Source organism: Phaethon aethereus, assembly GCF_964289735.1.
Source record: "Phaethon aethereus genome assembly, chromosome: 2".
NCBI classification, from domain to species: Eukaryota; Metazoa; Chordata; class Aves; order Phaethontiformes; family Phaethontidae; genus Phaethon; species Phaethon aethereus.
This window is the reverse complement of record NC_138582.1, coordinates 106,056,619-106,081,075: the sequence shown is the minus strand read 5'-3', so window position 1 is coordinate 106,081,075 and position 24,457 is coordinate 106,056,619. Positions and strand designations below refer to the sequence as shown.

General features: G+C 40.9%; 1 protein-coding gene across 1 annotated transcript in view; it reads left to right on the top strand.

Moving 5' to 3' along the window:
- The window catches only part of COL15A1 (collagen type XV alpha 1 chain), a gene marked incomplete at its 5' end in the record, with an annotated part of 153,451 nt that overhangs the window by 63,487 nt on the left and 65,507 nt on the right, over positions 1-24,457 (top strand). The window contains 8 exon segments of the mRNA XM_081996464.1: positions 17-219; positions 6,843-6,965; positions 7,594-7,597; positions 7,600-7,619; positions 10,063-10,125; positions 13,683-13,760; positions 15,839-15,901; positions 19,149-19,274. Coding sequence (XP_081852590.1) covers positions 17-219; positions 6,843-6,965; positions 7,594-7,597; positions 7,600-7,619; positions 10,063-10,125; positions 13,683-13,760; positions 15,839-15,901; positions 19,149-19,274 — 680 coding nt within the window.

Here is a 24,457-nt window from a genome sequence, read left to right as displayed (position 1 = left end):
TGACTATTTTATTTAGATTCAGCTGTCACAGAAACTGGACAAGGCAACAGTGAATCTACCACTGTCACACAGAAAATCTTAAGAGAAGAAGATGGCTCTGGTGCTAGTGATTTGCCAGGACTAAGCAGAGAGGAGGTCTGTACAATGGGTTTATCATATGCCTCATCTTTTGTTGCAAGAGCCAGAAAACATACGAATTTTAGGTGCTTTTCTGAGTTGGTACCTTCATCTATTCCACCTTAGCAGCATGCCAAAACAGAAGTTTTTTAAATTTTTAAATTCTTTAATATCCTTTCATGACCTCAGATGGCAAAGCACTGACACTATGCATAAGTTTGGATCTATAACCATTGAGATGAAGTTGAGCTTTTTGACTAACAAAACACATTTGTTGTTTCAGTTTTGCATTTTTTCATTTTGCTTTGGATAAAGTGAAAAACAAAGAAAATAACCAATGTAAATCTTCACCATAAAAGCCCACAATTTTTATAGGCTAAAAGCAGGCATCTTGGTCTTACCCACAGTAGCTGCCTTGCAGATGAAAGTCTTGCTTCCTTCTCAGAAGCGTGGCATATAAACAGATTTAAAATTACACTCTTTGAGTGCTCACCAAGTGCTTCTGTGTGAAGTACTAAGTGCAAAGCAGCACTTCATTATCACAGTGCTTCATTATCAGGTGACCCAAACAGAAGACTAACACTAGAACACAATAAACTCTGGAGGAATTCATGCCTAAAATGTGTATCACTGGCTGCCCTTAGTTGCCCACAGACTAATCTGAAAAATTATAATTTATGCAAATTATTCCTTTATAAAGCCAACCTTACTTGAATTACGATCCAGGAGGTTGAGCCTATATTCCATGTCTTGACAAGGGAGTGACTGCATGGATTGCACTGGAAAAGTGTCTGCAACTCCTAGTTATTTCTCTCAGAAAGCAGTGTATGCTGCCTCCTGACAACTGCGTACGTTAAGACCCAGAGATGAAAAATCCATTTAAAAAAGTAATCAGCAGCTTTCCTGACATTCACAATAAAAAGATGCTTTGGCTAATAAAATATTAAGACTGAACAACATTTCCACCCCAAGATGGCCTTATACTGGGTCAAAGTTGAGGCAAGTCACTAAAGTTGTTTGGGGTCCTCGTATTACTCACGTCTGTGTCAGAGCAGTTAGATGAATAACTATTGTTTACAGCCATGCATAGCTTCTCTTAAAGCAAGTTACAGCGTGCTTAAAGCAATAAACCTCTTCCAGTTTATTGTGCTGGGCTGCCAGCACATTTTTCAGAAGTACTCTAGAAGAGGTGATATCTAGACACCTTTCACCTGTCTCAGATGCCTTGCAAAAATCCTGGTCAGGCTGCCTTGTTGTAAGCGTCCAAGCAGAAATTCCCTTCTGGACCTTCCCTGAAAGAAAAAGAGATTCTAGAATGTGTGTGTGCCACTTTCAAGAAAGTTGTACACTACTGAACTGAGGAAAGTCTGACAAAGATGGGCTGTAGTTGAACTGGCAATTCAGTTCTGCTAGGACCAGGAATGACTATAAATTGCATGCAAAACATTGAGACTAGTCACATTTTCAAAATTGCTTTTTGTCAAATCCCTTGTAAGGTTAGATACTCCTTTTGGGTAGACTATTGTGGGCCTGGCTCCTAGAGAAGGAAATTGAGAGAAAATGCAAGGCTGTAGCCTTGTCTCTATTTTGAGGTTCTCACAGTGCTAAGAAAAATGGCAGCACTTTGGACTCCTAAAAAGAGAGCACTCTAGCCTACACGACTGCAGGCACTAGAAACCCCGAAGGGGGTTGGCTATGCCATATGTAGCAAAGTCACCCTCTCTGGTGAGGTACTGGGCTTTGAAAGATACTGTGCCTATTGCATTTGTAAGGTAACGTGTAATCTGAATTTTGTGTGATTCTGCAAAATAAAATTACGTATGCCCCTCATTTGGAATCTGTGAGGTGGAGGGCTCCAGCTACTCAAATGTTTGCCCTACTTGTTGACATATTTCGAAATAATCAGCTAGCACTTTTTGTTAATTAACATTCCTGATCCAACAACCACCACAGATTTTTCTAAACAGAAAATAAATAACAACCTTTTCCTCCTCTTGATTTTGTGACTCCTATAACAAAAATCCGTTCTTCATGTTGCTTGAAACTGCAGAAAACATACAGCATCAAGAATGACAGAACTTTTATTCTGAAGTTTGTGTTTATTGTGGTAAATTATAACAATTGGTGAAACATTAGATTAAGGATCATCCATGGGAGCTAACATATAAAATGCTTTGATATTTGTTGTAGGACTTCCAAATATGATTCCTCTAACATTTTCATGCCTGCATTCACATTTTTTAAAACCAGCAATTTTAATGTCAGGATGAACTATTGTTCTTACAATTTATTTTTTTAACTTTTGGACTATTTTTCTTAAATAAAAATCCAGTCTTGATTTAAGTAGTGTGACAGAAAAAGCTTAAATCTATTGTGACAAGTAGTTTTGCTACTTACTCATCTTTACAAGTTTTTTCTGGAACTTCCTCCAATTTCCACATCCTTTTCACTACATAGATACAAAAGATGGGTATACAATATGCTAATGAACAATGTTTTAGAAAATAATAATTTTTTTAAATTGTTACTGCATTGAAAACTGGCAGAAGCAGTAGAAGTTTTACTTGTACTAAGTAGAAGTAACTTCTCCCTAAGTAACTTCTCCCTAAGTTTGCCATTGTACAGGATCTCCATATTACCAGTTATACAGTTTGTAATCCAATTAATATGGGTGACACTGATCAGGCACAATGTTATTTTTTTCATGTTGTATAGAACTCAGACAAATGCCCCTCAGGAAAATTTGCTGAAGTCGGATCAACAGCGTTACTGTTATCAAACACACACAACAAAGAAAATTATGACCTATTTGTCAAAAACATGCTGATTTAGCACTCCTTATGTTCACATTTTGAATTTAGAATAGAATAGAACAGAAGAGAATAGAATAGAACTATTTCAGTCGGAAGGGAGCTACAACAATCATCTAGTCCAACTGCCTGATCACTTCAAGGCTGACCAAGTTAAATCATGTTAAGGGCATTGTCCAAATGCCTCTTAAACACTGACAGGCATGGGGCATCGACCACCTCTCTAGGAAGCTTGTTCCAGGCTTTGACCACCTTCTTGGTAAAGAAACGTTTCCTAATGTCCAGCTGGTGCAGCTTTGAACCATTCCCACACATCCTATCACTGGGTACCAGGGAGAAGAGATCAGCACCTCCCTCTCCATTTCCCCTCCTCAGGAAGCTGGAGAGAGCCGTGATGCTGCCCCCTCATCCTCCTTCTCTCCAAACTAGACAAACACAAAGTCCTCAGCCACTCCCCATGGGACATTTCTTCCAGCCCTTTCATCAGCTTTGTTGCCCTCCTCTGGACTCATTCAAGGACCTTCACATCCTCTTCAAATTGTGGGCCACAGTATTCAAGGTGAAGCCACACCAAAGCTGAATACAGCGGGATAATCACCTCCTTCGACCAGCTGGTTATACTGTGTTTGAGGCACCCCAGGATGCGGTTTGCCCTCTTGGCTGCCAGGCCTCACTGGCACACTCTTGTTGAGCCTGCTGTCAACCAGCAGCCCCAGATCCCTTTCTGCAGGGCTGCTCTCCAGCCACTCCTCTCCCAGTTTAGACTTGTGCCTGGCATTACTCCTTCCTGGGTGCAGAATGTGTCATTTCGACTTGTTAAATTTCATCCCATTAATCATAGCCCAGTGCTCCAATCTATCTAGGTCCTTCTGCAAGGCCTCTTGTCCCTCAAGAGAGTCAGCAGCACCTCCCAATTTGGTATCATCAGCAAACTTGCTAACGGTACATTCAAGTCCTGCATCCAGATCATTGATAAATATATTGAACAGAGCTGGCACTTGGACAGAGCCTTGAGGAACACTGCTGGTGATCGGTCACCAGCCAGATGTAGCCCCATTCACAACAACGCTTTGAGCTCTGCCCTTCATCCAGTTCTTCATCCAGGGCACCTTGAACCTGTTCATCCCACAGTTGGATAACTTGTCCAGAAGAACACTGGAAGGGACAGTATCAAAACCCTTAGTAAAATCCAGAAAAATCATATCCACCACCTTCCCTTCATCCACTAGATGGGTGATCTCATTATAGAAAGACATCAAATTTGTTAAACAGGACTTTCCCTTTGTTCACCCACATTGACTGTGCCTGATGATTGCGTTATTCTTTAAGTGCCTTTCAACAAGTACACAGTATAATCTTCTCCATATTTTTTCCAGGAACTGAGGTTAGACAAACAGGTCTGTAGTTCCCTGGGTCTTCCCTCACACGCTTCTTGTAAACTGGAATAACATCGTCTAGCTTCCAGTCAGCAGGGACCTCCCCAGACTTCCCAGAGCTTTGGTAGATGATCGAGAGAGGTCCTGCCATAACATCCATTAGCTCCTTCAGTACTCTAACAACCTGTATCCACAATCCTGTTATCTCGCTTAAGTTATGATCTTACCTGCTGCTTAGTTAACTAGGTTCTCTTCTAACACTTTTCCAGACAGGGAAAAAATGTCTAATGAGACTGGATGAAAAAACCTCTGGTCTTTGGCAACTCTCCTAGCTACAAAACCCAGAAAGATCCTTAAAAAATCAGTTAACAGTTCCTTTGCTGAAAGCTGTTATCTTGCTAACTTTAAAGTGCTCGGATAGTTACTATATTACATCCCTCCTAGTTTCATTAGCTACTAATGGAACACAAAATATTTCATTACTGATATAAAATGTGAGTAAATCCTAGTGCTTGTTTCAAAATATGATACAAAAATTGCTTAAATGTTCTGTCCTGTGTATTGGATTTTAATTTAAACTTGTATTACTGTCCGAGTTTCACCACTGAAAGGGTTTATTTTGTTCCTGGTGTATAAAAATTATTCTTTTTATTATTCTTGCTTTCTCTTTATCAAATACTGTTGCTTAGCAATTTCTTCTCTTGCCTGTTGTTCACTCACTCTTTGGTATCAGTTTCCTCATTTCATCTTCTGTCACTTTTCTTTTTAACCAAGCTGGATATGTAACCCTCTTTTGTTAGAGTTGGAGATCTTAGGGGACTTAGATAAAGCGTTCCTAAACCTCTCTTTTTAACTTTCACAATTTTCTCCCAGACTGACTGAATTTGTGAAACTAGTCTCTTTCAAACCTACATGTGGTTCATCTTGAGGGTGCTCACAGGGCATGTGCAGGACAACCAAGGGATCAGGCCCAGCCAGCATGGGTTCATGAAAGGCAGGTCCTGCTTGACCAACCTGATCTCCTTCTATGACCAGGTGACCCGCCTAGTTGATGAGGGAAAGGCTGTGGATGTTGTGTACCTGGACTTTAGTAAAGCCTTTGACAGCATTTCCCACATTCTCCTGCAGAAACTGGTGGTTTGTGGCTTGGATGGGTTTACTCTTCGCTGAGTGAGGAACTGGCTGGATGGCCAAGCCCAGAGAGTTGTGGTGAATGGTGTTAAATCCGGCTGGTGGCCGGTCACAAGCGGTGTTCCCCAGGGCTCGGTTCTGGGGCCGGTCTTGTTCAATATCTTTATTGATGACCTGGATGAGGGGATCGAGTGCTCCCTCAGTAAGTTTGCAGATGACACCAAGTTGGGTGGGAGTGTTGATCTGCTGGAGGGTAGGAGGGCTCTGCAGAGGGATCTGGATCAGAGGCTGGATCGATGGGCAGAGGTCAACTGTATGAGGTTTAATCAGGCCAAGTGCCTGGTCCTGCACTTGGGTCACAACAACCCCATGCAACGCTACAGGCTTGGGGAGGAGTGGCTGGAGAGCTGCCCAGCGGAAAAGGACCTGGAGGTGCTGGTTGACAGCCGGCTGAACATGAGCTGTCAGTGTGCCCAGGTGGCCAAGGCGGCCAACAGCATCCTGGCCTGTATCAGAAATGGTGTGGCCAGCAGAAGTAGGGAAGTGATCGTGCCCCTGTATTCAGGACTGGTGAGGCCGCACCTCGAATCCTGTGTTCAATTTTGGGCCCCTCACTACGAGAAGGACATTGCGGTGCTTGAGCGTGTCCAAAGAAGAGGCACAAAGCTGGTGGAGGGTCTAGGGCACAAGTCTCACGAAGAGCAGCTGAGGGAACTGGGATTGTTCAGTCTGGAGAAAAGGAGGCTGAGGGAAGACTTTATCATTCTCTACAACCACCTGAAAGGGGATTGTGGCGAAATGGGTGTTGGTCTCTTCTCCCAAGTAACCAGCGATAGGGCGAGAGGAAATGGCCTCAAGTTGCCCCAAGGGAGGTTTGGACTGGATATTAGGAAAAATTTCTTTATGGAGAGAGTGGTTAAGCATTGGAACAGGCTGCCCAGGGAGGTGGTGGAGTCACCATCACTGGAAATGTTCAAAAAACATGTAGACATGGCACTTCAGGACATGGTTTAGTGGGCATGGTGGTGTTGGGTTGGTGGTTGGACTCGATGATCTTAAAGGTCTTTTCCAACCTTAATGATTCTGTGATTCTGTGATTATTGATTTAGACTGTGCAGATTCGTGCAGGTATGAAAATTAGACTATGGTCATTTGCATCTAGGTAACCAGCTTTCCCTTTTTCCAGCTGAGTGAGCAATTTATTTGTACTTGCATGAATGATTTCTAATATGGACTGCCTTCACTGAATGGAGTATATTATTTGTATGGTGCCTAACAGGTTTCTGACTGTATTAAGCAAAGCAGGGGTTCTGGGAGAGAGGGAAGAGATGGAGAAAAAGAGGGGGAAAAATGGGAAAAGTAATGCAACACATTTTTCATATTTCACATTCTAATTACTCGGGACCAGAAAGGTCAGGAAGGAGAGGATGGATCCACAGGATATCCAGGGAGGCCAGGAGTAGAAGATGTGCAAGAAAAAGATCAAGGACTATCTGGAACTCCGGGGAAACTTGGACAACTTGGTCAGCCAGTGAGTATTTTCTGTCTATTGTAAGAATGCATGCATTTTAGAGTGGATAATAGTCATTCATCACACATGCATAAAGGGCTGAAACTCCACAGCCTCGCACACTGTCAGCAGTTGTACTTCTACAAGATGGGTTTTATCCCCACCGAGTCAACTCAGGAGTGTCATATCTGCTTTGCACATGTGTCAATGACTATGCAAGGGCCTGATGAGAGACAATCATCAGAAAGCACAAAGCAAACAATGGATGTGCCAACACACTAACGTTCCTAGAGCGGTAATTCTACAAACTCTTCGGGCAGCCTTTGCAGTGCTGCACCACCCTCCCAGCTGTCATGTTTGAATACATTCAAAGCTGCTGGACTTCAGAACTCACGTGCCTCCTTCAGTAGCTTCTCTATATCCATGTATCTGTTTCACACTTCATATCCTTCTGAACCATCAGCACAAGATGTATGGAATTAAGCAGAGGTGCAAAACAGATCACACTGTGACACAGTATTTGTTACAGCTCTGATTTGTTATTTCGTCACTGCATGACACATCAAGCCATAGTTAATTGATTTTCTCTTTTGTTACTTGTTTGTTGGTATGTTTTATTTATCTTTCTAACAAAGATGTTTTATTTTAGGGCATTCTGGTAAAAATGGGTTACCCGTATGTACTCTTTTATACTTATTTTGGTTAAGTGAAGAAAAAGACCCACAACATTTTTTATCAGAGACTCTGCTACATTGAAGCTTGAGCAGTGGAGTGTTTTCTCTGTGTGCTCTCTCCAGAAGGCAGCTCTGGTGCTGTAGTTGACTCTCAGATTGCCAAGAGACCCAGGTGTCTAAAAGAAATTTATGATGACCCAGGTGTCTAAGATAAATTTATGATTTCCCAGCTGCAAAGAAAGTAAGAGGCATGGCATGGCATAAGCAGCTGTACAAGGAGTCCAGCTCTGGTGAGGCTGGCTTTTTTTGCAGAGAGTAACTTCAAAAATAGGACATATTCAGTCCCAGATCTCTTTCCAGGGCAAAACAAAGTGGTTCCTTGACCCTTCATAGACACATGCTGCCATGTTTCCTGCTCCTGACCTCGGCTTTTATTAACTTTCCAGATGTACTTCTCACCCCTCAACTCTTGTGCAGTAATTCAAATGCACCTTCTGCTTCATCCTTCCTGCTTTCCTTTCTCTGCGCTTCTCTGTTTTTCCCTTTCTTCTGGCACACTTGCTGTCATCTTCCTCTGTTGTTCCTTCCTCCCTTCTCTAGATGGCTCCCAATCCGTACGTCAGTTCACCGCGAGCTGCTGATCGATTGCGTATGCAGCCGCCGCGCACCGCCGCTGTTCCTGCCCCCGCAAGTGAACCTCAAATGAAACTAGTGTCTTTTAACATATTAAAAAAATAATTCAGTAGTCATTCATGGGATGCATTATTCAGCTCCTGCGTGACGGCTGCCTGAGTGTATTGGTATGTTCAGAGAAAAGTAGCTGGTTCTGCAAATATTTAGCCTAAACTCAGGTTGTGTGTCATTAGGGTGTTTATGTTTACATTTTCTGTATTAACAGAAGTCTGACTACTTTCAAGCAGAACAGTTTCAAAGAAAATTCTATGAAACCAAAATAATGGGGAAATGTCTTATGGAAAATTCTTCAAATTTAATTCAAACGTTTCAAAAGCAATTCTTTTGCCCTTGTAAACAAATCCTTGTAAAACAATCCTATTTCCTATCATAGACATTTTATTATATCTTGTGAAATGTACCATTGTCCTGTATTTTTTACCTTTTTGTCCATGTGCGGCTGGGTTCCCTTCTTGCACATACCTATGCAACTTTACTATCGGTTTGATGGGGCTTCACTTAGCAATAAAATTAGTATGAATTAAATTTATATTTGCCATGTGTTTGCCACTTTTCTATAAACTTGACACCAATTACTCTACGGGAAAAATTATAATAGGAGAAAAAAATCTTTATTCTTACAGAATAAAGGTGGAGAAAACTCATTTTCTCCATAATGAGTTTATATAATCTTTAAAATTAGTACAGTCCTAAAACTTGAGCAGTAGAGTCCATAATTACAGCTGTCCATATTCCAAAAATGCCATTAGGGAAAACAGAATTTATTTGCCTTCTGAATTTTTTTCCAGTGTCCTAACTGAATTCATAAATAACACCACCTTATAACAGCACTGACTTTAAAGCTGGTGGGAGTTCTTTCTAGCCAAAGATCAAGCCTTTATATGAAGAGCATATGTGTGTTACGTGTAGATAAGATGAACATATATAGAAAGGTTTTTTTTGTGATTAATTTGGTGAAGTTTAGAATGGAAAAAGGGGTGAAATGCTATATGTAGTACCACATGTTCCTTGTCAGATGCATGTCCTCAGGAAGCAGCCTACTTTGTAGGAACTGAATAAATGCAGGTGGGTCAAGGCAAAAAGGATTTCAGTAGAAGGTGGGAGCAGGCTAATGCCAATGGTATGATTTGGTGCACTCAGGGCAGCGGTTTGCAGTAGTGTGTTACAAATACATCTCACTCTGCTCTGTTGACTGTCACTTCTGTATGAAATTAAAAACAGATTTCTCCCAAATGTCCATTTTCTCATAGTTTGACAGTTGCTAGGGAAGAAGCAGAATTCTAGCCCAGAATTTACCTGCTGTAAGCATATTCAGCAACTTTGGAATAAATGAAGACTTTCTTGCCTCTTAGATAAGTAAACGTCTGAGACAGAAAATTTGAAGAGGACTTTTCAGACAGCTGTCAGCGTTCTAGTGGAGCTTTGCAGTTTTCAAAATATTTGTCATCAGTGCTGTGTGGTCCAGTTGGCATCCTGTCAAATCCAAATGCAGGCTGCCAACTGTTTCCATCTGTATCCCCCAAAACAGGCTTCACTGCCACTTTGTTGTGGGCAGAGTAGATGTGGTGGGAGGCACATTTTGTGCACTGCCAGCTGCAGAGAGGTGTAAGTCCCATATCTCCTCCCACTGCACAAACCAAGAGTTAGAATCTAGCACCCTTACATCCCAGCCTCTGCTGCTAAGCCTACAGCCTTTTTAACCTGCACAAAAGATAATGTCTAATTTGTTGGGTTTTTTTTTTTCCTTTTAGGGTGAAAATGGACTTAATGGGTTGCCAGGACTGAAAGGAAAAGCAGGCCTAAAAGGCGAAAAGGTACGTGTCCTCCTAATAACTAACAATCAGTCAGATACCATTTATGCTTGGACATGTGTTAAGTTGGTACACTCTGAGAGAAAAAGTAGTAATAGTAGGGAATCACAGGAGGAATTTTAACATCCTGCTGCTCACCCATGAATCTGCATGAAGAGCAGCCATAGCAGAATCACAAGGATTTTTCAAGAATATGAATAAACTTCAACAGTAGAAAAAGTTGGGCTTTCACAGGACAGCTAAGGAAGATATATTTAACACTTAATAAAGAAAAGTTAACTGCTCTGTGCAACTTACTCCACTGGCTAAGTGATTTAACAGAGGCAGTATAATCATATTACCATTATGAAATTAATATAATTGAAGTAAGAGCTAAACCATCTGAAGTAGCAACTTGTATCACTTCTGAGCTGAAGTGAGCTGTAATGGATTATTCTATCATTAAAGCACATGTTGTACACAAAATTGGCATTCAGCCAATTACTCCAAGTGCCAAATTAATAATTAATTTAATCTGTTTACCAAAACAATTCAGGCTTCATAAGTTCACAAACATAACCCATATAAAGCTCATGGATTCAGATTCAGTTTGAAAGGTTCCAGAATAATTTCAAAGGTAAAATTACTCTCCAGTACGGGTATCAGGTTGTGAGACTGCCTGGCAACCCCCCATCTCTCTGTCCAGCTGAACAGTCTGTCTGTTGTAATGGAAAGATACATTGGGCAAAGGGTTATCATAAGCTGAAGAGAAGCAAAGGCATGTCGGGCAGTTGGGAAGCATCTCAGGTACAACACCCTTGCACTCCCCCGGTGAAGGCAGCGTGCCTGGGACCCATCTCAGGTACAGTTTCACCAAAGCAAGCAGCATGGAAGACAAACAGGAGGACTCAGAAGTCCAGGCACAGCTACAGGGCTATCACCGCTCTGAGGTTACAGAGACACGGTGGGACAGCTCACGGCTGGCGTGCCGGAGTGTATGGATACAGGCTCTGCAGGAAAGATAGGTGGGGAAGGCAGATTACCAGTAAGACGTTAAATCAGTTGGCAAGAGGTATTACAGCCACTCCGTACAGGCATTTCAGAGCCTTGTTTCTGAAAATTCTAAGCAGTCTCAGACCACCAAAGGGCAGTTTGATGGACTTGTTGAGCCAGGATTCTCTTTCTCTCCACTTTGTCTCTCCATTCCTCCCACTCATCATCCCATCCCCTATAGTGATACTTTAACCAGACCCAATTCCTGCAGCAGAAAGCAGGACAAGCACGAAGACACTGCTCTGATCCTCTTCTACACATGTGTGTAATTTTTAAATTATTAGTTGTCCAGAAAATTATTTCATTATTTCCCAGGACCCATTATGTTGGTAGGGTGAGCAAAGCTTAAAGAATTTATCTGTGCACTCACACAAACAATACAAACCAGTTATGCTCTCCAAAGACAGTCAGCACTTTTCCAGCATATTAATATTTAAATTTGAGGAACAGTAGCAGGACCCAGCTGCCTGTTTCTGGTTCTTTTCATTGAAAATGGAAAGCTGGGAATGAATGGGGTGCTACATATCAGTGGAGAGTAGGGAGCTGGCTGTCACTTTTTCCCTGTGGTCCTTGTTCAGTGCAGAGATACAGCCATGAGATGCTCCTTGGGAATGGATACAATTAGGCTTCCTATACATGACTGTCATCCAAATGTGAGAGCTGGGGGGGGGTTCTTCCTTGTAGTACAAACAAAGTGGAAGAAATTGTATTAAAACAAGCACAAAACACCGACACGAGCTAATGTAATAATCACTGGAAAAAAGCAAAGGATGTGTTAAAATGAATGAAGAGTACCTGTAAATGAACATGCTGGCAGACAGTGAAAATAACCCCGAATTAATTAAACACATTCTCTGCGAATATGACTGAAGTATCACTATAGGAACCATTCGACAAAGCCACGGGGAACAAAGAAATGAATGAATACATTTATCTAATGAATTCTCAAGCATAAAGAGCAAGTGACCAAGAGGCAGGTAAAATTCAGTGTTTCCTGCTGTGTGACTGAATATATGAATTTAGAGAACATAATTAAAATGCTCATAAGCCCAGATAACAAATCAGCAGGTTAGAGGGTAAAGCAGAGATCAGTAGAGGCTGGCTAACAGTGTCAGTTGTGTCTCTGTGACTTCTACCCCCTTAAGAAAGCCCAGTGCAACCAGTCTGGTCTCTCTCCTCTTGGAGCAAGGTGGGCAGGAGGTCACACCTGGCAGCTCTGCAGTGTCGGGATGGACGGGTAGGAGCCCGTGCTACATGAAAGCATTGGTGGAGGGAGGGCTGCCCTTTTCCTCCCAATGGTGAGAGAAGCTCTGGGACATGAGCAGTTACGTTGCTCTTTCTTCCCCTCTAAACGTACATCTGCCCTGAAACCGGGATCGCCGTGTAGGAAGAATGTCCAAAATGCACACTGAGGAACCCCTCAGAATGGTGAGCCGTGGTTATCGAATGCCAGAGGCAAGGAATGTGAGACAGCCAGGGAGGGAGAGGAGGACATTCTGTTTTCTCCTGGCACTCCCTCTGCCTGAGGTTATCAGGTAAAAAGCAAGTGGGATCAATCAGTGTTAGAGGTATACAAGGCTTCAAAAACTGAAATTAAATGAGTGCCAATCATTCGATGAAAACAACATGCATATTAAGCAATCAATGTTTTTGTCAGCCAGTGATTTATGATCCTATTTGCCCCATTTTAGGGGATGTAGAGACACATCCTTCTCCCAAAAGAGTTTAAAACACAAAGGTCAAATCCTGCTTGGTGAATTCTCCAGAAAAGGCACACTGACAGTTGAGAATTAAAAGATACATTATAAAAGACTTCCAACTTAAGGTTTAAAAGATTGATGCAGAATCTCAACTCTTGATTTGACTGAAAAATGCTGGAGTTGAGCTGAAAATTTAATAAAAGTCAAAAATACCTTAAGCAGAAGCACTTCAAACTAACCACAGCAAAATGTCACAGATGATGTAAGAAAGCCAAATAAGAAGAGATGGCAGTAATTATGAGAGAAAATGACACAGTTCTGAACAGGGCCTTTCATTGTGTTGGCAGTAGATAAAGGTCAACACATAGAAGAATAATCATGACATGGTGGTATTGGAAAAAGCATTACAGCTGGTAGCAATAAAATGAAGAAATATACTTACTGAGTAGCTTGGTGTGACCACACTTTCTACTTATTCATTTACTGAGGGGAGGGCACATAATGTATGCTAAAAATGCAAGATCATTAATGCAAAACGTTATTTTGACAAGAAAAATACACTGTCTAATGCTGTTAATACTGCTCGTACATTTACAAATTCATTGCAGAAGTTAGAAAGGGAAAAGTCCTTTCTTCCTTTGCCAATGCAAAAATCATGTTTCTCGGGAGCTTGTTTTAGGAATGAACAAAGTTCAACTCTGCTCATAGCATCTAAGCAGGCACTTTTGTTGGACTAGAAATCCACGCAGATTCTAGCTAGTGCTGACAAACCCTGCTGTGCATTTATATGATTAAGTCCTTACTGATTTATCTTCGTTCCTGTTTTAGGGTGATCGTGGTGAGGGATTGCCGGGACCCCCTGGACTACCAGGACCTGCAGGACCATCTGTTCCTTCCAGAGGATTAGTGAGTATTTGGGGCTCTCTGTCAGTAAGCTCAGATTGCCATAGAGGAATCCAAAAATAAATAAGAGGATTTCTCTGGGAAAGTAGCCTGACTGCCACAGAGATAATAATATTTTCTAAGATGCTCATGCAGAAATGCAAATAAGTGTCTGGCTAAGACTGTGTGAGTACTGTAATCTATGTAAAAGCCCAGTATTCGTGTTTTAAAAAGCCGGTAGATGTGTGCGCTCTCCTGTGCAAAAGCAATCATATATGGGAGAACAAGAGACAAAACTTTAGTCAAAAAGACATTATAAACCTGAATTATTCATTTCTTCCCACTACCGAACACAGAAATGGTTTGACAGTCACTTACATTTGCTGTCATTAAATACCAGCGTGGCGACAGTGTTCGTATTTTGAACGCTCAGTAAGTACCCAGGCAATGTTAAAGAATATGTTTCAGATTCATATCTCTTCTGTGCTTGGACCTTTCCCATTCTTTCCATGAGGATACATGTGTGCACAACTGAAGAAGGAATCTGGCATGAATTTTCAATTCATGGTGTGGGAGCTGATTTTACATGTAGCCACAGCCCACCGCTGACACCAATGGAAGTCCTGTGGCGGACTTTTAAGCAAAACTGTCACACGGAGTATTGTGGGTATTTAACAAGATAGTTTGCAATATTTTCCAGTGCACAAAATGGATTATATGCTCCCCTGATCTAGGGTCTGCTGAATTATACCAACCTGTTTCGGTAGCACAAACATAGAAGAACAGCGTTATGAAGGGCTGCACTATTTAGCCTCCACTGATACTGACTTCAAGAGACCACAAGGCAGCTCCAGGTCACTAGGACAAGGTGCTCCAGTCCAACGGCTTTTATCACCCAAAGGCTGCTTATCTAAATGAAGCAGTGAACACCAGGTCCTGCACCGCCTCTACTTTCTTCTTGTCTGTGGTAGCAAGTTTCAAGGCCTTTTATTCCAGAGTGAAGTGGAAGAAGTCTCAGTGCAGCCAAAAAGTGCATCCCTGACTCCTGGGCTTTTGAAACATTAGCGTTGGTACTATTACAACTGATTCAGGTGCTAGTTCTCTACGCACTTTGGGCTGTAGTTTACAAAGCATACACAGCTACGAAACTCATCAAGGACTTGCAATGGGAATCTGTAGTTAAGTTACTTTTATATGAGTGGACATTATTTCATTTTAAATGTAGTGGAACTCACACATGTAGAAAAGTCATATTTCAACTGCCAATTTTGGTTTTTGCACATCTTGGTTTATTCCTTTTAATTTTTAAAATTATGAGTTCTATAAACTTTCATATCAAGTTCTACAATTTAAAAAAATGGATAACTGGTCTTCATTTCATTTTGCTATATATACTATGCAGACAAATCATGGCAAATTTTCCATGAAAAATACTTCTTTTTCTTTAGAGGTTTAAAAAATTCATTGACAGTATGTATGCTGACTGTAGTTTGCATGTAGGTTCCATAATATAGGAAGATGGTTTGAAGTTGAAGAAGATTGAATCTGTGAAATTGTCTTATAGATGAGTACAACTAGATTGCGATACTAAAACTAAACCTGTTTTCTAACAAAATATTTTAGAAAATGCTTTAGTATATTAATTGCCCTTTATAAAATGCCTCTCTGGAATCCAGTTGTAGGTATCTCAGAATGCGGCTTTTGAACTAAGAGGTACACTCTAGGAAACAGTGGATAGTTGTTAGCTATGCATTTTAGGATATTCTTAATGTTGACAGGTATCTTCCAAAAGTTAAAATTGCTCTGAGATATTGCTTCATTTTCAGTTCACTTAGTCACATCGCATGTGTGCCCTGCAGGACTGTTATCACTGTACTCATAAACATCTGCAAGTAAATATAGAGCTGAGTGTCTACAAAGTAAAATGGTATAAAACACCGGAAACATGACCGAAATGATTTCATTGTATTATAATTTATTTCACCAGTGACAGTCTGCTGCAAGGATATTGGCTATAAATGTATTTGCAGTAATTGGCAAGTGATATTTTCATTTGTTGTCTTTAGAAGCAATATATTAAAACTGAATTCTCCTAATTTCAGAATAGGCTGGAACCTGAAGGATCAGGTTCTGGAGACATTGACGGAGAGACTGAGATTTTAAGAGTGAGTATATATTGATGTTTATTTTTCTATAGCACAATGAAGAGCTTTACTTTACTCATCCAGATTGTAGAAGGTCCATTTCACAATGCAAATTTTATACGTGCTTAATTCACAGCATCCAGAAATGCTTTGTAGGGTTTCATTTCAAGATCTGAAAAGGCCTAAGTGTATGTGAGTGGGGAAGAAGTGTGAGAAAGAAAGAGTAGAAACAAAGAAATAATGGCAAGAGGACTTCTTAAAATGAGGAAATGCTTTTAATCTGATTCTGAGAAGACAGTAAAGAGAAGGGAGATGGAATGATAGTATCTTTTGGTTTTTTAATTTGGAGTACCTGTTCTAAAAAATAAGTATGTCTGTATGAAATACTTTACACTGCTTGATCCATTTTGTTGTCCCGAAAGTGTGATCGTATACCTGGTGTGCAACATGCTAATATACACACAGAGTAGAAGTATTTTATTTAAACCATATTTACACAGATATGGGTGCTAGGCGGTATTCCACAAAGCTAGCACACCATGCAAAGGAATCACCATGTATTTATCCCATTACATAGTTAGCGAAAACAATAGAGAACCCTCCAAAATTTACATCCATTGGCTAGTAATTACCACATTGCTTATTATTGGTTACGCATATTTAAATTACCATGCATGCTCCTAGACTGAGTGGGGGAGCAATTTGCATAGTCCCTCAGCTGAGTCGGTGGTCGCGATCTCCCCGTGCCGCCTTTACCCCATTTACTGCGGGTTCTGCTGATCTCACGACAGTTACGTTTTTGAAGAGGGCAGGAACAGCTCCGTCTTCATGGTTTACTGCTTAAGTACAACTACTTCTTCATCTTCTTGACCACTAAATCCGGGTCCATTAGTCTTTTTTTAATTGTGTTGTCTCCTACTGACCTGCCCCCCTAGAATCTTTCATTCATCTCAGGCATCAATTTGAACTTCCCCGTATCCCTGCCTTTGTGAAGAACTGTAACACCGTCACACCAAGGCTGGCTAGCAGAGAGAGACGCTTTGGCTGAGTGAAAGGTAGTAAGATTTTGAGGCACATGTTCCTGAGTGACATTCTCTGGGCTGTGTAAGATGGGAGGACAGACTTCTGTCACTGGGAAGAAGTGTTCACACCGGGTAAACTTGAGTCTTGGGCTCTTAACACACACTTGTCCATTGGTTAAACTGGGACAGTCGAAGGAGTGGCTCCCTTAGATGTTCACCTCATCCTTCTCCAGGAGGTGTCCATCTCAGCTTCAGAAAGAGCTTATATGGCTTGTGAATCTACTTAACTACTTAATTTTGCAGACATAATGTTCAGGAGAGTCAGCATCAATGGCTGTGCACTTCAGTAGGCTGTGCTGTAAAACGCAGCTGATTCACGAGCTGTGCTCGGGATCAATATAGGCTCCAGGAACAGAACAGAACGAGTGGGATGACAAGTACCGGTTTAAGATTTTAGCTTAGTCTGTCACTCTTAGTGTTATGTGTCAACAGCCTCAAGTAAGCTTTGTTTCAGGGATTGAATTTGTGCATTGGTCTTGTGCTTTCCCTTCGCAGAGAGCCGACGTATTTTGAGAGACAGTACTCAGATGAGCATGGCTCTGGATTAAAAATGGGATGTCTGGCTTGTTTTTCTTGCTCTGTTTCTGAGCTGTTGAGTGGCAAAGGAAACATTTGGAGTGAGGATTTTTTTCTACTTATTTTTTGCTAGACTTTTTTATTCAAAGGAGAGGCTATCTTTCCAATACATTCTGCACAGAACAATGTGCCTTTTTTTGGCGAAAAATAGCATCAATTAACTAGAACTTGCTGCCAGATCTGGAAATATTGTGTATGTTTTGTTCTTGAGCCACTTCTTCACACATTATCTCTAGGTAGTCAGCCAGATCTACTTTTACCATGTTCCTGCTGAAAATCCAAGTAGCAATCTATAAAATATGTATTGCAGTTGCAAACAATGTGGTTTTACATTCACAGAATGAGTCAGATATACAATGAATCAGGTGACATGTTACAGTTAAGGACAAAAGTTAGTAAAATCAGAAGTCAAGAGGCTGAAGAGACATAAATGAGAAGGCTTTTACTGATCCATCTAGCTAGAGTGAGAGATAACCTTTTATGCAGTCTTTGGGATGGAGCATTTCCACCCTTCAATTAGAAGCTGTTTCATCGATAATACTGCAGCTTTCTAAGGAATGAACTCCCTGAATGCCTGTCTCCTATGAACTCCAGAATGCTATAGCATTCTGAGGCCTCTGTTTTGCAAATACATCTAGTGATATTTTTCGTTCTCTCAGACTGACTGAAGACTTTTTTTCTATTTCTTCTTTCCTCCAAAGTGCTGAATACCTTATTCCCAAGGCTGTTCAGGAGGGAATTGCCACATGCTGAAAGTTAGTTATCTGGCCTAATTTAGGAGACTAGCTCCTTTAGATGTCCTATGCAGTTAATGAGACAAGTGAGTGCTTGGAATGGCTCCCTGCAGAAGGCTCTGTCAACTGTACTGAAAATCCAAGATGACCATCTTCCTAGCAGAATCCTGTAGATGACCCTAAGTTTGAATTAAAGAGTTCTTGCCTTACAGTGCCATGCCCCAAAATTTCAAATTGTCCATGTTTGCCTGCTAATCCAATCAGTAACAAGGATGGACTTGCACACGAGAGAGAGTATTTGCAAATGTACTATTTCTCCTAAAGTAAGATATTTCATTCATTTTATTAAATTTAAATAGATCTGCCCTTGTCCATGCAGGATAGATCTTTGGTGCAGAGGCCATTTTTACAGCACTAAGCACAGTCAGGTCTTGACCATGAGAAGTGCTCCAGCAATAGCACGGATAAACCCTTTGAGATGAGTATAGAAAAAAGTATCTACTTCCCTTGTTTAGTGATCCCTTGATTTAATTTCAGTTAAGTTTCTTAACATTAGGTTGATTATTGGAATATCTCTAAGGTCTTTACTGGGTTACAGAAAGCTGACACAGAATTCTTTTATTTTTAACTTCCTGCTTGTTGTTCCATGCCATCAAGTGGCACAATTCAGAGAGCAAGGATGGAGGAGGTCAGTGTGACCCTATGTAAGGAGTGTATCTGTGAAATAAAATTGATTCTTAATGAAGCAGATGGGTAATGGTAACCCAAGCTGAGAGTTTTATGAACCTGAACAGTCTGTGTGAGCTTTTCCTGCTTCATGTATATACAAATGAACCTGGCTAAGGCCATTTCTAACAATGCTGCTGATTTATCCAGGGTCTTCCTGGGCCACCAGGCCCCCCAGGACTGCCTGGTCTTCCGGGAAAGCCAGCACCTGATTCAGGTGTAGGACCTCCTGGGTCACCAGGGGAAGATGGAGCTTCTGGTGAACCAGGCCCTGAAGTGAGTACCCATTTGTGCACAAATATTAATGTTGTTTCTGTCCTACAACACTAAGCTCTAAGGCTTACAGTCTGTATAATTCTTAATAATATTGCAGAACATTTTTAATTGAAAAGCTTGGATTTTATGCACATTTTTAACCAAAAAATGACAAAATAAATGTCTAGCTAACTGAAAGCACATTACTCCACAGCAGGATGTACATTTGGCAGACAGATACTGGTGAATCTGGACCAGAATAAATAAAAAGGAAGGATGCTTTTACCAACACTGAATAAAGCTAAGGATTATTTTTCCTATGGTGCTTTCAGGAAAATGAAGTTTAATAAATCACTTACATAATCTCCAGGGAAATTTTAGCATGAATTGAATTTTCCTCTTTCAGGAACTCTCTTCCTTCTTTTTCTTCAGCTAGGTAGAAACACTTTTTCCTGTGGACAGGTGGAATACTGTTCTACTTTAAAAAAGGTTGCTAGAAGTTCAAGTGTTACCTATTTGTTAATGAATCCTCAGTAAAGTGTTTTTTCAGTGAAGAAAACTTTTTTTTTAGCATTTATCAACTCTCTGAATCCTCTCTGGAACTATATTTACTAACATGGTTCCCTTATTCCCTATCAACCACCTGCCAACAGCAGTTGTTCTCGAGACTAGGTTTGATCTATACGTTCATGTTACCTTCAAAGTGGGTCATCATTGCTATATCTGACATGGTGTAATTAGCATATATTAAAGAAACGTATTAGTGACACATGTTGAAGAGGAGATCTCACTACATCTCAGCTGTGCTGTTTTTTTTGAGGATAACCAAGTCAGGAGTTAATACAAAATCTAAAAAGGTGGGTACAATAAATTTTAAGTGTCTGGCCATCAAGGTGGAAGGCAGCATCCTTTGTGCAGACAGAAACAGAGCACCTGACAATCTTTAAAATGGGATCCAAGAAGCACATGCATGGGAAGCCATTGAAAACCAAGAACTGAGGATGTATATACCCTGTAGGGAAACACTGAGAATAGCCTGAGTTGTATGTATATCTCACTTAAAGCTGCAGTGATTCTGCCCCTCTACTCTGCTCTCATGAGACTCCACCTACAGTCCTGTGTCCAGCTCTGGAGCCCTCAGCACAGGAAAGACATGGACGTGTTGGAGCAGGGCCAGAGGGGCCACCAAAATGATCAGAGGGATGGAACATCTCTCCTGTGAGGACAGGCTGAGAGAGTTGGGGTTGTTCAGCCTGGAGAAGAGAAGGCTCCAGGGCAGACCTTACTGCAGCCTTCCAATACTTAAAGGAGGCTTACAATAAAGGTGAGGACAGACTTTTTAGCAGGGCCTGTGGCAGTAGGACAAGGGGTAATGGTTTTAAACTAGAAGAGGGCAGATTTAGACTAGATGTAAGGAAGAAATTTGTCACAATGAGGGTGGTGAAACACTGGAACAGGTTGACCAGAGAATTAGTAGATGACCCATCTGTGGGAAACATTCAACGGCAGGTTGGACGGGGCTCTGAGCCAGGAAGATGTCTGGACTCCTTGCAGGAGGGCTGGACTACATGACCTTTAAAGGTCCCTTCCAACCCAAACTATTCTATGATTCTATGATACTGTGGATACCTCAGAGGCCTATCCTGAAAACTAGTCACTTTCTGTCAGGAGCTGGGTCTCATATCCTCAGGCTACAAGGGATTGTAAACATCACAAATTTTTCTTCATCCAGGATTTAGGCTTGCAAGGTTGAATGTCCACTCAACAGAGGTCAGAAATCAGGATAGTTTTGGGACTTCAAAATTTCAGAGTGTTCCTTCTTGGAATAAATTGTATCCCTATGAACCTCACTAAATTAAAGCTGTGATAGAGTGCAGAAGATGAAGCTGTACGTGGACTACTATTTTGCTGAGTTACACACAGTTTCAGCATTTGCTGCACTCAAGTGCTTTGGCTGTGTTTTGAGTATTTGCTTGGTTATTAACTGAAATGTCCTTTTTTTTTACAATTTTACAGGTGATTGACAAGGCCGTTAATGGTTCTGGCCTTCTAATGAGATGTTTCACTCAGGCAAAATAACCTGCTCCCACAGAAGTAGGCTCAAAAGCAGTATGTTTCACCCAAGCTTTTCACTAACATGTTTCAGAAAAAGCCTCCTCTGTGTATGCAAAGGAGCTTTGACAACCAGATTACACCATAATTAACAGTTGTAGTCCAGGTCCTTAGAAAAGTGTCACTGACTTAAATTTGAAAATAAGTATCAAACACTTATTAAATTAGTGTATTGTAAACATTGGGCTTTCTTCTTGATATTCTTTGCTTTCTAGAAATCATCAATGGGTTTTTCAATGGTTTTATGCAGTAACTGTGGGATTGTGTTCTGCATTCTCGATGGTTTGCTCTCAGTGCTATTCACAGAGTTAGCCTCTGGTCCCACAGCAAGGTGCACTCAGGGCATGTTTGCCCTGCGGTTGCAGTAGCATAAGCCAGTTCTTGTAGGCTCCATGTGACCATGGGAGTAGTCAACAGCGGTCGTGCAGCAGCGTGGAGCTCAGAGCCTGCCAGCCACAAAACGAACAGGGCTAGTCTGCACTGACCTTCATGCTGCTACAACAGCGGTGACAACCTGCACGGGGTAATTTAATGCACTCCTGTCAAATCCTGCAAGGAAAAGCCTTAAACATGCCTGGACCTCCAATGGTTTCTGTTTTGTTAAATACATCTAAGCCGTAGGCCCTGGGAGTGCTTCTGTGTTGTGCACTGCCAACCTTGACATGCCCTGAGAACATAAAAGGATAGGACCCAGCGGTCTGCAGGGCCTTTCCACCTACATCCTTCTATAGCATGGTTTCCTTGGAAGAAAATCCCAATGACTGGGAAGGAAAGAACTGCCTGGTCTAGAGGATGTCGGGAGCAGGGCAAAAGGATGTCTTGAGAGCACACTTGCCCCACTAGTTGTTAGGAAACTTGTCATTAACAACCCAATGGCTATAATAGCAGGAAACATTTTTTTTGTTCTTTCCTCTTCTTAACTGCTCTAAGTAAGGAATTAAGGCCTGAAGAGGCCATGGTTTAGTTGAAGAGAGCTGTAGATGGACTGACAGCAGCTCTCCAGTGTCCTGCACGGTGGCCACACTCCCAGCACTTCCCCACGCTCTGCTTATCGTGCTGTACCCATGGCCTATCCGTCCTTCCTGGGCGTTTTCTGCATTGACTGCAAAGGGGAAAATTTTCCACAGCCCAGCCAGTCTTTCTCAAACTCCTTTACAATTTGCTAGCCCTCCCTCCCTGGCAGTGGAAGAAGAAGGAGGGAGATGAGGAGTTCATCCATGAACACAGACCAGATCAGCACTAGATATGTTACTGTCTTTATCACAGTGCTTGACTCCAGGACAGAGCTTGCTTACTTGCTTTATTTGTTTCTTTTTTCGCAAGTTATTATTTCCCTAAAATCACAAGGTTGGCTGAGAATCCATAAGATCAGTCTCATGAGACTAAGTCCGTTTTATTTGCTGTTTGGACTGTGAAATTTACTATCTCCGAAAAACACGTTTTCATGTTTGTGGGTTTGTTCATTTGTAACCAAAAAGGCTAGAAACTTGTTATTTCAGTTAAAAGCTGAGATTCTCACCTGACTGTGGGTAGGATATCCCATGTTGTAGACTTCCAGTAATATTTTAAGACTACAACATTTTTGGACAGTAATAACAAACTTGTTGAAGTGTGGGGTTTTTTAAGATGTGCCATAAATATCTCCCACTAAGTGCTGTGAATACTTCACACTAAGAGAACAGCAAATACTAAAGACCATGGCACTGCAATGCTTTGAGCATATGCTTCATTGAACCTTTTGTCTCACTTTAAGCATGAACAGAAGTTGTTCTAGAATATAATCAGGAAAAAAGGCACAGCTTTATTACATAAATGCGGTGCCTGGCCAGTCTTTCCTTGTTTTCAGTTAATTAATTACCTTACTTTGTATTTTAATTGTTCGAAGGTAAGCTTCTTCTAGTCATATCTAATCACTGAATGACTGGCTTAAACCTATGAAAAAATCACATCCTCTGAGAGTTAGGAGACTATCAAGTGTTCTAAAAAGTCCTGCAGAGACCTGTCATGAAAATGCCTATATTGGCAACATTTCTCAGACCCACAGTAACTTCAGAACCACAGTATCCTCAGAGAATAATTGGAGGTCTTCTGTCCTCTAATACAGACCAGTGTTGCTCCCCACTGCTCATATATTTAAAACTGATAATAATTTTTCAGTAAAATGAAGATGATTAGCACCTTAAGGCTTATTATCAGAAGCAGACTGCTTTATGACCAGGCATATTTTCCCACAAAAGAGGATATTATTTATATTTAGATAAAAATTCTAAAAGAAAATACAAAGAGAGTCTACGATCAATAACAGAGAAGTAAAAATTAAAGCTGTGGAAAAAAAAAAGGTAGTAACCACATTCAGGCAGTCAGCTTTAACATGAGATACAGTGATCAAAATTAGTATCAACTGCTTTTCATGCTTGAGATACAAACAAAACCAAAACCAATATAAACTTGAAGCATATCTGAAAAATAAGAAATTAAGGGACAGTAACTTCAAATATATGGACTTTAGCCTGCCTAGGAGTGATTGATTCATGAAATTTGGCAGGTGGAAAATTCCCCCACAACAACTTAAATAGAGTAGGATGAATTGGGATAGGTTTTTAGGAACTAACCAAATAGATGCAGAAGCGTCATTCTCTTAAAATAAATACATGCTTTTGGCCTCAGTTTCCCTGCCCTTTCCCATCTTTACTGATACATCAAATCATACTGGCCTTGACGCAGATATTATTCTCTGCATCTACTGATTGTAATTAGGATGATGCTCTAAAATAAAAAAGACAGAAATGCAGGCCAGTTTTAATCTAACTGTTTTGCTCCCAACAGTACTTTTTTTTTCTGAATCCAAGACAAATCAAATTGTATCGATGATTATGACTGCAATTTTAAGAAAATCCATTGACAACTCTTGTAAAATAGACAGTTACCCTAGTGCTTTATTTGCTGCATTTGACAAAGTGCAGTGTTGGGTTAAAAGGTTTTCTATAATAGCATCTTTTCTATTCAAAATGTACTTTCAACATCATGACTGTGGCTGTTTCTGTATCTGTAGAAGGTAAAGTGACTAGAATGGTGTAGGACATTTTGTTAAA